At 39.8% G+C, this 16198-nt stretch overlaps 3 protein-coding genes across 3 annotated transcripts in view; 2 read left to right on the forward strand and 1 right to left on the reverse strand.

Annotated features, from left to right (window-relative positions):
* Window positions 1-1188: 1188 nt before the first annotated feature.
* On the forward strand, window positions 1189-6825 carry LOC146478471 (SRA stem-loop-interacting RNA-binding protein, mitochondrial-like). The gene is made up of 4 exons (XM_085112060.1): window positions 1189-1297; window positions 3952-4010; window positions 5495-5602; window positions 6468-6825. The coding sequence occupies exons 1-4, from the start codon at window positions 1240-1242 to the stop codon at window positions 6558-6560; spliced, it is 318 nt and encodes a 105-aa protein (XP_084968186.1). The 5' UTR covers window positions 1189-1239; the 3' UTR covers window positions 6561-6825.
* Window positions 6826-7261: 436 nt separating this feature from the next.
* Window positions 7262-11585, reverse strand: LOC146478472 (carbohydrate sulfotransferase 1-like). The gene has a single exon (XM_085112040.1). It carries the CDS (start codon window positions 11117-11119, stop codon window positions 9746-9748), a length of 1374 nt encoding a protein of 457 aa, XP_084968166.1. The 5' UTR covers window positions 11120-11585; the 3' UTR covers window positions 7262-9745.
* A 3193-nt stretch (window positions 11586-14778) lies between these two features.
* The window catches only part of LOC146478473 (SNW domain-containing protein 1-like), a 13121-nt gene continuing 11701 nt past the window's right edge, over window positions 14779-16198 (forward strand). The window contains exons 1-3 of the mRNA XM_085112030.1: window positions 14779-14868; window positions 14953-15025; window positions 15148-15222. Of these exons, the coding sequence (XP_084968156.1) occupies window positions 14855-14868; window positions 14953-15025; window positions 15148-15222 (162 nt within the window). The 5' untranslated portion in view covers window positions 14779-14854. The remainder of the gene's footprint in view (window positions 14869-14952; window positions 15026-15147; window positions 15223-16198) is intronic.

A 16198-nucleotide genomic window follows, 5' to 3' on the forward strand; every position in this document is an offset into this window, starting at 1 on the left:
AATCAAATTAAAAATAAATTCTGACATATTAAGGGTTATTTTTTTGAAAAATGATCTATCATTTCTACAGTCATAAACAGTCACTTCTAGCAAAATTTAATGTGGAAATTACAGGTCAACCAAGAAAAAAATGACAACAACAACAAGAGAACAATTTATTGCCTTTCACTGTATTCCATGTTATGAGTGTAAATAAAAAAATGAAAAAACTCTCATTTATCTCATTCTAGTGAGATTAAAAGGCTTTTCAAATAATAATAATAATAATAATAATTATTATTATTATTATTATTATTATTATTATTATTTATAATTAAATTTATTCTAAAATGGCATGTACACAAAATGCAAGAGCCCCTTAAGATTCGTAAGCTTTCTTCAAGTCCATCCCTCCTTATTATAATACCATAACCTCCCTTAGGTAGATGTTTACCTCCTATAGGCGGATGTTATGACTTGGTAAAAATGAAAATATTTATGAAATTCAAGTCAATGATAGAAAAGCTCCTTATGATCCCAAGTTTCCCTGCTAGAGAGTAAGCTTCTATGCCTATGAATTGACTTTTATAATACACAAGTTATAAAATATACACTGTAAGCCACTGTACCTCCCTTAGGTAGATGTTAACCTCCTGTAGGCGGATGTTATGAGTTGGTAATAAAATTAATGAAATGACACTCAGGTCAATGATTAGAAAAGTTCCTGCAAGATTGTAAGTTTTAATGCTTGCAAATAAGCTTTCCATGTGTACGATTGTGCCAGTATAACACATACGATACAAACGTGGTGCTATAAAACGTACCTCCCTTAGGTCGATGTTAACCTCCCGTAGGCCGATGTTAACCTCCTGTAACCTCCTTTAGGTCGATGTTAACCTCCCGTAGGTCGATGTTACGTGAGCAAATCTTGACTGTTTTCATAGTTCCACGTTTCTTCCACAAATCGAACGTAAAATCCTTGAGGTCAGTGTTCAGACAACGAGAAACAAAAGTGGAAAGAGCTCTGTATTTCTTTATTTCCCGGACGTCGTCCGCCATTACTACTGAAAGAGAGTGAATGCAGGTCAATTTCCGGTATAATCGGATCTCGGTTCGTGGCTGCTCCGAAGAATAACCTGATGACGTCACCTCCCTAAGGCCGATGTTATCTTTTCTCAACCCAAGAAACCACGAGTTTGTTTCCCTCAGTAGTTCCCATTCTCCGCTCTTCTCTCTTCTCGTTGTGTCATCCAATCCAAGATGGCGGCCCGTCGATTTCAGCTGTTCGTTGCAAAGCTTCCATGGACAGTCTGTTCAGGTAGGATTGCCATTTTTCAGTCTTTGCTTTAAAATGCTGTACTATTGTGCTTCTTTTCAAGTGGCTGAGATATCAGAATTATGTTAACTGGGAGGCTTGTGTTATCGTAAATTCGTGATCGGTTTTCGCACGTGGCCATACGTACTTCCACGGTATTAGAAAGAGAGAAAATATTCCTCTCGTGAGTGTTAACTCTTATTGTTCTAGAGATTTGTGAGGGAATTTTCCGCACTGCTTCACAAGATTGTTATGTTTATAATTGTAATGGCACTTACAAAATTATATAATTTATACACTGTATGTCAAGTATTGTAAAATCCAATAAGCTTAAAAGTGCTTTATATTACAGAATGATTTTTTTTTTTTAATTTTCCCGATCAAATCTTCATGTTGTTTTCGTATGAAATAAATTGGAAAGATTTCTGCCCAGCCCCATATATAATATTTAAATTGTACATGCATCACTGTTATACTATAAACCCTCTTACACAATTAATAATTAATACATAATTAATGTATGGGGCCGTGCGGAAATCATGCCAATAAATTTTCGTTATTAACTCTTCTTCCTCCGGTGTCAGACGTATAAAAACATGAAATTTCACTTGCGATTGGGATACTATACCGCGCAAAATGGGAGATTGAGGATAGTAGAGCTGTGGTTTCCATACAGGATTAGTAGGGCTGTGACATCAATACAGGATTGCCAGTTTCACGGTTTCTCTGTTCCTCAGTTGTTTTTCTTCTGTGCAGAGGAAGAAAACTCTGTGGATGAAATTATGACTGGGAATGTTGAATGCTCACAATGAAACTACTGAGGATTAGAAAAACTGCAAAAGAAACAATCCTGTATTAACATCACAACTATAACACCCCCAGTCTCCCATCTTGGGCAGTATTGGCAGTATTGTATCCCACTAAAAGTGAAATTTCACATTTTTTATATGCCTAAAATGAAGGAAGAAAAATTGATAAAGAAAAACATGAAGATTTGATCAAGCAAATAAAAAAAATTATGTCATATACACTTTGAACTTATGTAGTAAGCTTAAACACGGAGCGATCCTATAAAAGGGAAGGACACGCCCCCTTTGAAGCACTTTGTTGGCTTCCAAACGGATCAGTTTAATGGTGGATGACGTCGGTAACGGTCGAGGAAAAAAGAGAGAAGAACTATCGTTTGTAAAATCGAAGAGGGAATCGATTTATCAATAAAAAAAAGCTAAACGCTAACTATATATCTTGTAAAACACCAGAAATTAGCGAGATTAACGATAATAACGGAAATAATCAAGTTTCGTTGCCGCAATCGAAAGATTATACGAAACTTTCCTCGAAATTCGAAATCCTTCTACCAAATACACAGTACAAAGATCGAAACCATTATAAATTGAAGCCTGCGACGAACTGGACATCTGTATCCCTCCATCTGAACATGCCGATAACCAAAACGAGTCTGTGTTGTTCGCCAAAACTGGCAGGATTTTCAAAATTTAGCAGATGTTTTCCGCTAAACGGCCGCTCGAGTCGTCATGTCGGGTTCAAGTTTATTACCGCTTGTGTATCTATCGATCACGTACGTGAAAACTAACTCTACTAATCCGCTGGAAGTGGCAGCAATAAATTCTGAACTTCTATGCACAAGTCACAAGTCAAAAATAAAAACATCTAAACACATTTCGTGCGTGATCATGCATATTTGAATAATTTGCTAATTTGAAAAATCACCAAAGATGATAAACAAAACACGACCCGATGTTGCTCTCATGTATCTTATGGATGAAATGATAATGGCAATGGCTCTCACATCAGTATTAAAATTAGTCAGTACCAAATATATTCTAAGTGTTATTATATACAGTAAGCAATAGAGAGGACGGCTTCAAAAAGATTATCAGCTCCGTCGTCTTGCGTGCGATCGATCGCCGCTTGAGACACTTCACTTTTCTCCTCCGTTTCCCGCTCCGTTGTTTCTGTTAGGCTTCGCTTCCGCGACTTTGTGTCTTTACTTATCTCTCCCCCACTAAACGACACAAAGGATCGAAGCGATTCCATCTCGGAAGCCGGTTTCAGAAGAACAACCTATTTCGAGAGAGAGTTTGTTTACGAACTTTATCCTAATCGTTTCGGAAATATCTCGAAAGGATAAGATTTTACCTGCCGATAAATGAATTTCCGATCTCAAAATAGACGGATAACTTAACTTTCTAAATTCTTCTCCAGTAGCTATATTCGTTGGATTGATTTTGAAGAAAATAATTCGAACTAAAACAGCTTTTCCGCCAACTCGTCACGTCCTTTCGAATTGAAGTTGCGGGAACTTGAACATGCTAAAATAAGATTTTTGGTAATCAACCAATCCGATACGCGCGTTTAGGATTTTTGATTGACAGTCTGAACCGTTCAGCCTGGTCTTATAGGATCGCTCCGTGTTTAAGTCTTAAATTTGTGCAAGCTTTGGTGGCTTAGCTTATCAATCACTGTACTTGAAAGCCACTGAGCTGCTAAAATGTGTCCTCCCCCCTCCCCCCGTGTAGCAGTGGATGTTTTCACAACTTGAGTGATGTCACTTTAATTAATAGTAATGTAAGTTATACGCAAGCTTTAATATTATTTAGTTTTGTTATATTACAATTTTTTTATTTTTTAAACAGACACCCTTAAAGAATACTTCATGAATTATGGGCCAGTTTCAAGTGCAAGAGTTATTTTTGTGAGTATCCTCTGACTTCAAAACTGTTTCTAGCTGTAAATAAGGTAAAGTTAAAATTTACCCTCAGGTCATATATTTTTTTCAAAATAACCGTCAAAATTCCCATGCGCTGATTGGCTCATAGCTATTGTCTATAAGAGTACAGACAATGGCAGACAACAGAAAATAAAGCCAATTACCATATTTATTCGATTAACTTTCCAACTTCGAATAAGTGCCCAGCCTGAAATCCCAAAAGTTAATAAGTGCCCACCTCACCCCCTCCCAACCAAAAACATTTCTGTACTAGCCCAGCATGAAGAAGAATGTCAGTGGTGTTCCAAAATTGGTTTTAGATACGGTAATCAATGAACTTTTGTATGGTATAATGCTTGTTTATTCTAGCCTTTGCACTTTGTTTTGTCTTGTTGAGGCGAAACAAACTTGTTATCCCTTGTTTTGTTATTCTTTAAAAACGTCCTTGCTCAAGCTGAAAACGTTGGGAAAAAATTAGCACCCACCCTCGAATAAGCCCCCACCTTGAATACATGTTTGTGGGCCCAAAATTAAATAAGTGCCCAGGGCTGTTAATCGAATAAATATGGTATGCTCATACTTTTTCCTTTTTATTGTAAAAACAAATCAACAGCAGTTTTCTGTGGTCTATACTCTTATAGACCGTAAAATGATGCCATAAACGGTTCAAAACTTGGCTGTAAAACCACTTGCCTGTGGCTTTTGGTTCCACTTGACTTTTGAACATTTTATGTCATTTTATGGTCTATAAAAGTATAGACCATAGAAAACTATGATGGATTTTTTAGGTCTATCTATTTCTGTCTAATTGTATCTATCTATCTGTCTGTCCGTCCATCCGTCTGTCTGTCTGTCCATCTGTCTACCTATCTGTCTGTCCGTCTGTCTGTCTATCTGTCTGTGAGTCTTTCCTTTTGTCTTTCTATCTATCCGTCTGTCTGTCCATCTGTCTGTCTATCTGTCCGTCTGTCTGTCCGTCTATCTATCTGTCTTTCCATCTTTCTATCTGTCCGTCTGTCTATCTGTCTGTCTGTCTGTCTGTCCGTCTGTCTATCTGTCCGTCTGTCTATCTGTCTATCTATCCGTCTGTCTGTCTGTCCGTCTGTCTATCTATCCGTCTGTCTGTCTATCTGTCTGTCTGTCCGTCTGTCTGTCTGTCCATCTGTCTGTCTGTCTGTCTATCATTTTGCCTGCTTTAATAATAAGGTGTGTCCTATGGTGGACACACCAGACAGCTCTCTTCCATTAATGTGATTAGTTCCCTAGTAGACACTGCACCAGTGTCCTCCATCAGTGTCTTGACCATAGTTTCAGGAAGTTGGCCGTCCTGGGTCCATCCTACTGTGAGTGAGTTCCCATAAGGTGACTCAGTTGGCAGGGAGATCTGGTAGCTTTTTGGTTGAAATTCTTGTGTTAAAATAAGTTGTTGTTGTTGACTGATGCAGTTATCTGGTTGACTGTTTGTCCAGGATTATGATACTGGAAGATCAAAAAAGTATGGATTTGTTGACTTTGAGAAGCTGGAATCTCTGGAAAAAGTAATGGCTGATCCAACTCACTTCATTGATGGAGCAAGGGTATTGTATGACCATAAAGCATTAGCACTCAAGGGCTGTTCTCAGTAGGAAGCCTCAGCCTTCGGTTCTGATGTCGACCTTGATGAATAGACTAGTTTGCTATTTGAGAGTTTTGAAACACAAAGGCCCAGGACACCAGATTAACAGTATTCGCTACCATCAACTTGCAACTGAAAAAAAAAACATTTTTCAAGAAATGACCAGAGCTATAACCCAGAGAAAGAAAACTACTTCTCCGCTCTCAGAAACACCGAAAACAACGTTTTAAAGGGTTCAATCTCAAAAATAGGCCATTTCCGAGTTACTGTGAACCTCATTATGAAAGCGAGGCTAAGTGCAAATTAGTTTTAGAAATAATGTGATGGAATATGTTTAGCTTGGTGAATAAATGAGAATGATGTATTTAATCAGTTAATGACACAGGCATACAAGGAGCACTCGGATTTTTTTCCGAGTATGCCTGTGTCATTTACTGATGAAATACATCATTCTCAAAATTAGTTTTGTTTGCATATGAATGAAAACTAATTTTCATAATAGAATCTTTGCACTTAGCCTCGCTTTCTTAATGAGGTTCAAGGCAACTCGGAAATGGCCCATTTCCCCGGGGGAGCATGCCCCCGTACCTCCCTAGCTAGCAGCTCGCGCCTTCGACACCTGCTTCACGCCACACGGCGTGAACATCCCCGTCCGGTGCTTTTCAGGATAGATCCGGTACTCTCTAATACTACCGGAAGCCTGGGATCATGAGGTTGCCTTCACAGACCGTCAGTTCGTCTGTATTGAACAACTCTTCACCTAGAGCAGAAGTGACGTACTTATCTGTTGACATGTTAGCTGAAAGTGTGGTTTCTGTGCCTTTTAGATCCATGTCCAGAGGAAGATTCACGAAAAGAGCGATCAAAGGGCGAATCAGTTCCCAAACCTAACGAACAACACAGATTATTCAGAAGTGTGATGCAAATCGTCGTCCTTCATGGAGAATTCAGTGGAAAAAAAACCCAAGACAAGACAAAACATTTACAAAATGAAAAAATTCAAACATTGCTTTTTTCTAAAAAAAATCTGCGATAATGGACTTAAAGATTCACATTTACCTCTGTCGAGATGTTGTAGTTGCCAGAGATGTACAGCACTTCAAATTCGTTGAACTTACATTGCAAAAATTCTGTGGGCATTCAGTTGTATCAAGATAGCTAACATTAAAAACGATTTACACGGTACTACTTTGTCGCATGCGACAAGCTTACGACAGGCCTACGACACGAATTGTTTCGTTAAATCAAACCTACAACTCGCTTACAACTGTCGTCTGCGTCGCAAAAAATGTCGTAGGATTTTAAAACATGTTTTAAATCCTACGACAATCGTAAGTATAGGCAATGTTGAATGACAAGAGTTGTGTGCGATTTTTTGCATGGCACGAGCAGCACACGCTCCAGAAATCGCATGCGACAGTCGTAAGCAAATGTTGTACCGTCTAAATCGGCCTTTAGAGACATTTAGAATTACGTTTACGATAAACGGCAGAAATAACCACGTGACCATGTTTACCCTATATTTGCCGCTTGCTGTTTTCAGTTTCTCAGTAAAATTGAGTAGTTTCGCGTTAGCATCAAAGGTCACAATTATTTTGCACAATTCTCATCTCTGTACCAATTTTGTTTAAGAAAACATAAACGCGAATCTCACGTTTTCCGTGTTTAAGCCCACACACAGCAAAGAAGTCTGATTAAGCGCCTTAAGTCCTTTAAGCCACGGTATCAACATGTGTATATTATCCGTACTGTTTTCTATACAGTACGTCTTGGTACTAGTTTGGAGAATTTATGCCAACATCAGGACTTATCTTTGGTTATCATTTTTGGTAGCCCTGTGGCTTAAATCATGCTATTTCAAGGAGAAATTACAATGTAGATTTTGGTCAAAGGGTAAAAATCAAAAAGGCATGTCCTGTTAGTCTATCATTTCTTCACTAAACAGTAAGCACGCAAAATAAAGAGGTTTGTTTGATGTATAGATGGACGGACAGATCGTTTGTTTCATCTGTCCTTTTTGTAACCTCGAAGGATCCTTTTTGGAACTGTGATCCTTGCGGTAATGCACCGAATCCGTCTTGTAACCTTGCTACGTAAGATTTGCCTGTTTTGTCTTTCCGGTTGACCGATATTTTATGGAACCATGATCATGTAATATTTTCATATATTTTTTCATCATGGACAATTTTAGTCCGCTTTCTGATAGACTCTGCTCCATCAAGCGAATACAGCAAAACAGTTTTTATGTGAAATGATTTATTTTCCTTTACGATTTTTGTTTTTACCTTTAATCTAGAACTTGCGTGGATGTTTCTGGTTTTCATCACACGATGAATCACACCAGACCTTCGCCTAAATCTTTTTCTAACAACACAATGTATCAGTTGTTTCAGTAACCTGTCTCATTTTGATAGATAAAACGTAAGCGTCTTTAAACCGAAGCGGTAGCAGGTAAATCCAATTATCATTTGATGCATTTTTTCCTCCTTTTCATTGGCCGAGAGCAGACCACGTAGCCTGCAAAACTGCCTAAAAATAATGGTCTGCTCATGCGCAATACTGTCCAACTGTGTTTTGTTTTATGTTTTGCTGCAAATAATATTCTTCTCAAGCGTAATTGAAACCACGCTCTTGTATGAAAATGACAGATCGCGTCCTTGAGCTGTCAGAGAGCTATTTGACATCTTTAGTTGATCAAAATTATGAAAAACAAACTCGGTGATCGAATGATAAAACAATTATTGAACTCTTTTATCGCAAAAAATCGTGATTTGTCAGTGTCTAATATCAATTTTCTGCTCGCTACTGACAAATCACGATATTTTGCTCAACCTCGTCCAATAATTGTTAACTATGAGAAAGAGCCACGAAACTCTTACGGAAGAGCGCACTTGTGAACCATACACACAAATTAATACAATTATGTTAAGAAAAAGATACTTTTTTACGCATCGCCAGTTGGTCCACCGCCACATAAGAACACTCTTAGCTAATAGCTACTGTTTTTTGTGTACATATAAAATTCTTATCCTCAGATCATTTTTAACTTTTTATTCATCTTTGAATCTCATTTCTTCTACATTTCTCTAAAATTAATCATCTCCCTCTTATTTCATCTTCGTTATAAACATTAAAAAAAATCATGAAAAAAAAACTCTAAATTGTTTATGAAGGTGTGCACTTCTCGATTTATCAAGTCTAGGAAGGGCAACAACGTAGCTTCCACTTCCTTCAAAGTGGCTTGGCCACGTCAGCCGCATGGAAAGTGGACGTATCCCCAAAGACATGCTATACAGTGAGCTGGCTACAGGCTCCAGGCCTGTAGGTAGACCAACCCTGGCCTGCTTTTCAAGGACGTGGTGTGCACGCGCGACTTGAAGGCCTGCGACATCAACCTTGTAGATGGGGAAGCTAAAGCAGCAGACTGCAGCCGACCGAAGGCTGGCCGTCAAAGCCTTCGTGTGGAGGAGAGAGCTAGAGGGGAAGAGAGACGAGCAGCGGAAATAGAGGAGAGAGCATAAACGAGAGAGGATCATATCGCCACCCCAACAGCCGACATTCGCCTTCACCTAGCCTGCGCCGCAGAAGGAATCAACCGACGGTGAATACCGTCTGTGACTGATTAGCGCCCAGATCCTTGTTGTAGACCCCCAACGAAGGAAACGAAATACCGGAAGTCTCTTTCGAAATCCCCCTCAATCTAACTGGCTATAGCCAGACCAATCGAACAACGACCTTGTGCAAGGCCAATCACAGATTGTACGGCAGATCCTGGTACGCCGTTGGGGGTCTAGAGCAAAGATTTGGGATACTGTTAGCCTGCGAGCAAGCTCTCTTGGGGGGGGGGGGGGCGGGAGGGGGAAAGAGGAGCTTGCTCGCAGGCTAGATACTGTCTGCGGCGCAGGCTACCTTCACTCGTTTATAGCACCTGTGACAAAGTCTACCGTTTTAGGATCGTCACCCACAGCCACAACAGACACTGTAGCTATATCATAGACCACGGCACACAGACCATTGCCTCCTGAGACAGACGGTCGCCAACACACTGAGAAAATTAGCCTGACTCAGAAAATAGAAAACGCTCATCACACGATCCAACTGACGCTTAATCAGTCAATGGAAAAGAGACAGTCCTTAATTCATCCTCGTCTTCCACAATCTTGTACCCAAGAAGATTCATCACTTCATAGCATTCCGTTTCGATTAAGCGCACAACCGGGTAAGGCATTTGCGCTCGCCATTTTTGAACCGAGTCTGTCAAATTTTGCACAGTGTAGGAGAACTGGCGATAGATGGAGTCGAGAGGAGAAGGAGATGCAAATCCATCTCGTAAAGTGCGGTCAATCCACAAACGCACTTGCGGATCAATGTTCACCCCTACAAACTTATACAGCTGCTCGGCGATTTGATGGGGATTCATTGCCAGATCCTCATATCTAAGCAACGTATAGCGTCCTTGTAACCATGACGGCGCGCTCACTGCATACTTGATATTTCGCAACATGTCGCGGCACAATGTTTTCGCATGCTCGCGCACCGATTTTCGCGTCCAATTTTCGTGTGAATTGTGCATGACGCGCATATTTAACACCGCGCGTGGATCGCGAACTAAATGAACTACTTTGAGCAAATAATCCACAGGTCCTTCACTGTCCATAAGATAGGAAAGTTTGTGGATTGAATTGACGCGAATTGTTTTAACGACTGTGTGTTTATGAAGCCGGCACAGCGCCGAAGCGGCTTGAGGTCTCAAAGGCGTGCACATACGGATGCTGTAGTGGGGGTGGTTGTAATTGTCAGGGCACAAAGGTGGCGACGATAGAGCCCTACTCGCTAGGCGGTGTCGCAAGGAGCTGTACTGAAATGACAAAAATTCCGTGTAATAGACAAGCTCCATGAAATTGCAGTGAAAGATCCCGTTCAAAAGGTGTGTTACCATTGTATCGTAGACGCTCTCAGGTCGATTTTCGCGGTAATATTCCAGCGATTTTAATGGTTCGTGTAAATAAAATACTTGAGGGTGTTGGTTGAAGATTTCTCCAAGGAAAGAGCTTCCGGAGGCGAAATCCGAAATGATGAGAATATTTTGTCGCATTTTACTTCCGTACTTGCTTGCCAACGAATCGCTGAGTTCCATGAATTTGTTCAATCGCTCGTACATTGCTAACTTTTTTCTTAAAACGTTGATCTCTTCGTTCAAGTCGGAGCAGTTTCTCTTGTGATCTGCGGTGTTATTTTCAGTAGAATTATTTAAGTCATTATTCGTGAGGTAACTTTCATGATCCACGCAATCATCGGAAATCAAAGTTTTAAAATCGCCAATGTTGGTTGAACTTTGAAGTTGCCGGTTTCTCAAGCACATTGTTTCTAAACTGTTGTCTCTCGTGAAAAAGATAATCGCGTAAAGGATGAAAAAAGCCACTAACCAAACAGTAGGATTCACTCTTCGTGGCAAAATATATTGGAGAGAACGAAACATTCTCTTAAAACCTCGCTGAAGTCTGCTTTCCAGAGCACCATTTCAATCCATTCATTCGTTCATCGCGAAGTCTTGAAATCCTCTTTAAGCTGGCGTTCATGAGCCAATGCATGGCAAATGACAGCGTAGTTGTCCACTTTGGATAAATGGTTTTTGATTAAGGATAGGTTCCGGTGGGATATTCATTCTTGCTATTCTTGACAACGGAAATTAAAACCCGCAAACTCTCTTACCTTTGACATAATTTAAAGATAACAAATAATAGCCTGGGGGCAAGACAAGAAAAAGGCACCAGCTCCTACAGTCAATCATTTTCTTCCACCAGCTACTCTTCACGTCTACCAAATGACCATATATGGAAGGGCTAAATAATTAAACACGTGACCCTGCTTTGGTTGAATGTACATTTTGTTCCGATCAAGTGAAGCGTAGGTGTTGTTGTAAAATGCGTTGTTTTGAATTAAAGTTATCGTTTGCAGTTAATATTTTTTCTCAGAATTGATGGGTCTTAACGAAAGTATCCCGTTTTTAGAGCGGTTGTGTGATAGATGATTATTTGAAAATCGAAATGGAAATATTTTTGTTCCTTTTATTACTCTCAACTTTGGTTGACTGTTGGTACCTGTAATTTGAGCAAATTTTATCACTAGATTGTTAAAATGCCAGCAAGTACTTTGTTAGAACTGTTAAGGCGTCAAGAAGGTTCAACAAATTTATGAAAAGCCAAAAATGTTTCTATTCACTTTGAATCAAACTCCGCTTTCATGCACGGTCATTGTCGGGAAGAAACATTATAGCGGATTTCTGTGTAAAGCGAGTTTATTTTAAGGAAAACTGTCCGTAATAACGCAGGGGACGTATTAAGCGGCCGCCCACAAAGCTGGGTTCGATCAATTACCTCCTAGATTCATGAGGGTCCGGAAAGATGGTGGTAGTGGGGCCGGGGGGGATTGGGGACAGGGTTATCCCAGTTCCCAGCCCAAATTTTGCCCCATATCCCGTATTCCCAGGCTTGGTAAAAGAGGTTAACAAATTTGAACGGAACTTATTATATTTTAACAGATGGAGAAATGGATCAGCTAACTTCTGTACATCAGAAACTTGGACATTTTTAGTCTGTGCCCAAGGCTGATTCACTCAATCGTACTCAGGCCACTTTGTTATTAGGGAATTCTCGATAGCCATCTAACTTAATTAGTAGTTAAACAACCAGAGTGTTTGTTTGTCTGTTTATTTGTTAATTTTGTTTTACTTTGAGTGCTGTTTCAGTTAGAGCGGTGACATTTCATTTAGCATATGATTTTCAAGAAAAAGTATATGCCGTATTTTTATCCTGTGTGATACAAAAATTGTAATTTTTATTTATTTCATTATCAAGATGTATTCTAAAATCATAATTAATGGTTCGTTTGCTTGATAGATAATTGCTTTGAATTCTTTCCTTAGCTCATGGCTAACCATTTTGCATTTCAGTTGCTATTGTGTTGCAAACATATCATAAAAAAATAATAAAAGCAAGTGGCTTTTATAGTGGGAAGTGCCGGCGACCCCAGAGTCCCCAGTCTTGATTGTCCGCCGTCAGTCATGCGCAAAGGGAACTCCGGCCCCAGAGCCCTAGCGGGTTTTTAACGATTCACCGCTGACAGGAGCCCATTACTAAAAGATCGTAGGCTCTGGGGACGAGGATTGGGGTCAGCGCAGCAGCGCTGCTGGCCCGGGGGGTCGGGAATAATGTATCATCATGATCATGAGAGAAGTAAGCACATCTAAATTCCAGGAAAAATATTATTTTTAACAGTATAGGCAGCTATGACTGAGGGCTGAGGACGTTGGGGATGTTATACAAATATGCTCCTATTCCCAGCTTCAAGGTCATTTTTCCCAGTTCCAGTGAACACTGAAATCCTTTTTCCAATGTGTAAAATCTAATTATCTTCCTGCAAAAAATGGTGTTTTCCAGTTATCATCTCATCCCTTTGGGGCTCTCTTGTGTTATCATGTTTGTTCGTTTGCTTCTTCATTTGTTTTTTTTAATAGCCACTTCCAATTTTTGTGGTCTGGATCACCGAATTTCACAAACTTGATTTTCATAAACTGTTCTGCCACACAAAAATAGTTTAATAACTTCTTTTAAAATTTCAGCTCGTGAAAGTTCGTACATGCTATTTATCCAAGTGTACGACGGATTTTCCAACGTCATGTAAAAAAAGAATCTTCGACAATGCTAATAACATCAACGGAAAATGCAAAAGATATGCCAGTCAAATAAGAAAAACATGTAATTAAGCTCTATAATTCTTGACAGAAGTTCAGGCCTCAGGAGTTTTCATCGTTTATTGCGACAATACTGTTTCGTATGGTTCGAAGTTATCGGACCACACTCATCAGGCAATTTTTAACGACTGACTTTTCAAATAACAGGCTGGCAGTAAAATATGGGTGGTTACTATAGAGATGCGTTATATTCAGTAGAGTATCTAGGTAACAGATGCATCGTGCCTTAGTTGCGTTACTCTAAAGTTCTGCAGTACATATCTCTTTCTGTGGCGGCACGAACACTGCTGCTACAATCTTGGACAGATCAAATAAAAAATTAAGACCACCCATCCCCCCTCCCATTTCAACAAGATGCCCCTCTAATGGCACTACACGGAATGCTTAATGTAGCCCCAATTATTCCCCATTGTATGTTTCGCAGATATTTAGAAAATATCCTCCCTTGGCCATTGAAATAATTGTCTGAATGGTTTTATTCAGATATATTGCGTGATACTTATCGTTGTGTTACTAGGAATCATACCAGAAATAACTATGCAATAACGTCATGACCCCGCTGAACTGGTCTGGCCTCCTCTAGCTCTAATCCTTCTCGTTGATCATTCGATCTGTTTTTTAAAGCGGATTTTCTTTGCTGTGAACTCTCCCAATTTCCGCCGTTTCAACGGCCGAGTACTACCTAGAAGTTATTATTTCGATTTACTGCTTGAAAAAGGTTGGTTTTCTCTCTGAAAACGGCAGATCCGGAGTCTTAAATTCAGACATGTGGCCGCCATTGAACGAAAACAATTTTTCCAAATGATGATTTGCTTTGACGTCACACAAGTAGAGATGAGTGGGTCCCCTCCCTCGTGATATACGCGCAGATAATGGAGTTTGATTGGGCCGCTTTTGTTCAAGACAATCAAAACAATAGATCCCTTTTGGGAGAGGGAAGAATTTAATCTAGTTTTAATGAATAAATCAAATGATGATTTGACGTCACACAGAAGTGATGAGTGGGTCCCCTCTCTCGTGATATGTGCCTGAAAAATAGATTTTGATTGGGCCGCTTCTGTTGAAGACAATCAGAACAATATATCCTTACTAGGGGAGGACAAAGTTTAATGCATAAATTAATGTGCACATTTATGACACCGATGAAGAAAAAGATACCCGACCGAAACCTAGACACGTCATGCCCTGCGGGCTTTCCGTGTAATAATGGAAAAATGGCGCGTTTTGCTTTGCGCGCGAATTCATCATTGATTTTGGGGGGAGGGGTGGCTTAATTTTTCATTTTTTAAAATCTGTCCAAGATTGTAGCGCGACAAAGCCTATGATATGTACTTACATGAAGTACTGACCGCTGGTAACCAATGAGAACATCCCACAATGCTTTTCACATTGAGCGGTCACAGCTTGCAATGTGTCATGGGATATTCAGTGAGTCGTTTTGAGAACGTTTTCCACTAAAACATGTCGCTTACGAGGTGAGAAATATTCTTCTAATTTTCCGTTCCATGAAAGGGAAATTTGGTAGATTTTACTGACAAAATTCCTCTTAACACTTTCAGCCTTCTCCCGGCACCACTGCACGTGGCTTATCGCGACAACGAAGACGATGATTTAGAAAAAGCCTACAAAGAGGTTTGTACAGAGTTTAGCTATAGTTCGGCCATGTTGGAATATTCTCACATTTGCTTGTTTTAAACGATCGATCACTAGATATACGGTTCGTGAAGCTAGAAATGTGGTTGTTTGTTGTTTAGTTGAAGGTTTCAGCTGTGAAGAAAGAGCCTCCACCTTATGGAAAACGACAAGGATGGATTCCTAGAAAGCTTGAGGTTTGTATTGCTCTGCGCGCTACTCAACGCTGCTTAACATACAAGCTTTTAAACTTATTATCATTTACATATGAGATCAAGAATCTCCCATGTGTGAGATGTCTGTATTCGAGGTCATTGACGATTCCCATCAATGACAAGACCGGCTATATAAAAATAATTATTGTCAAGCAAAGGGCGATTTTTGGAGGACTTGAATCATAAAATGGTCGATAGTCGACTGAGGGCCAGCAAATCTAAAGTTGTACTAAATGATTCTCCATGTCTTGTGTTTGAGGAATACAACTTGCATGTGTAAGTCAGCATGAACCCTGTTTATAATGGTACAAGTTTGACTTGTACTTAGTTTATAATGGAGCTGTTATTGGAATTTGAAAAGAACAGTTGTGTGAGCTGCATGTAATGATATTGGGGTTAAACTGCAGGGTACCTTGCCACTTGAACAATATTCTGCATACCCAGCTATGCGCTACGTACAAAACCAAAGTCATACTCAAAGAATGAGGACCTTGTTCTTTAAGCGTGACCTGCTAAAAAATAATTCACCATCTTGAATGTATGTCCTACTGCGTACAGCATAGCCACTGTGTACTACATACCATATAGCCACTAGCCTGTGAACAGGCTCCCAAGTGGGGTTTAGGGCAAAAAGAAATGACAAGCCAGGCGAGCAGAGCGCAGTATAGGGGCGAGAGAGAAAGAAAGGGAGCCTGTGGACATTCATTGAATGCCGCGGTCTTGTGATACCAGATTCTGGTATCACACTCTGATTGGTTAGATAGGCGATTGTTGACAGCTATGGAAAGAATATTGAATATCGCACGCTGTACATTTGCATAAATATTGTGAAGCTTCTTGAGCTTGCAGTTTGGAGAGGCGGAAATCGAACAAATCTTTCCCTCAGATCCTTGGGCTTATAAAAGAGCTGAAGATTTTCTATAATCTGTAGGTGAAAAGCAAGATGTTTTTGGAATAT

Source organism: Pavona decussata, unplaced genomic scaffold, assembly GCF_977016875.1.
Source record: "Pavona decussata unplaced genomic scaffold, jaPavDecu1.1 SCAFFOLD_64, whole genome shotgun sequence".
Lineage (NCBI taxonomy): Eukaryota > Metazoa > Cnidaria > Anthozoa > Scleractinia > Agariciidae > Pavona > Pavona decussata.

Coding starts and splice junctions, on each gene's coding strand:
- LOC146478471 (XM_085112060.1), top strand. CDS start 1,240: ATGGCGGCCCGTCGATTTCAGCTGTTCGTTGCAAAGCTTCCATGGACA. Junction 1,298..3,951: donor TCCATGGACAGTCTGTTCAG/GTAGGATTGCCA, acceptor TTTTTTAAACAG/ACACCCTTAAAGAATACTTC. Junction 5,603..6,467: donor ACTTCATTGATGGAGCAAGG/GTATTGTATGAC, acceptor TGTGCCTTTTAG/ATCCATGTCCAGAGGAAGAT.
- LOC146478472 (XM_085112040.1), bottom strand. CDS start 11,119: ATGTTTCGTTCTCTCCAATATATTTTGCCACGAAGAGTGAATCCTACT.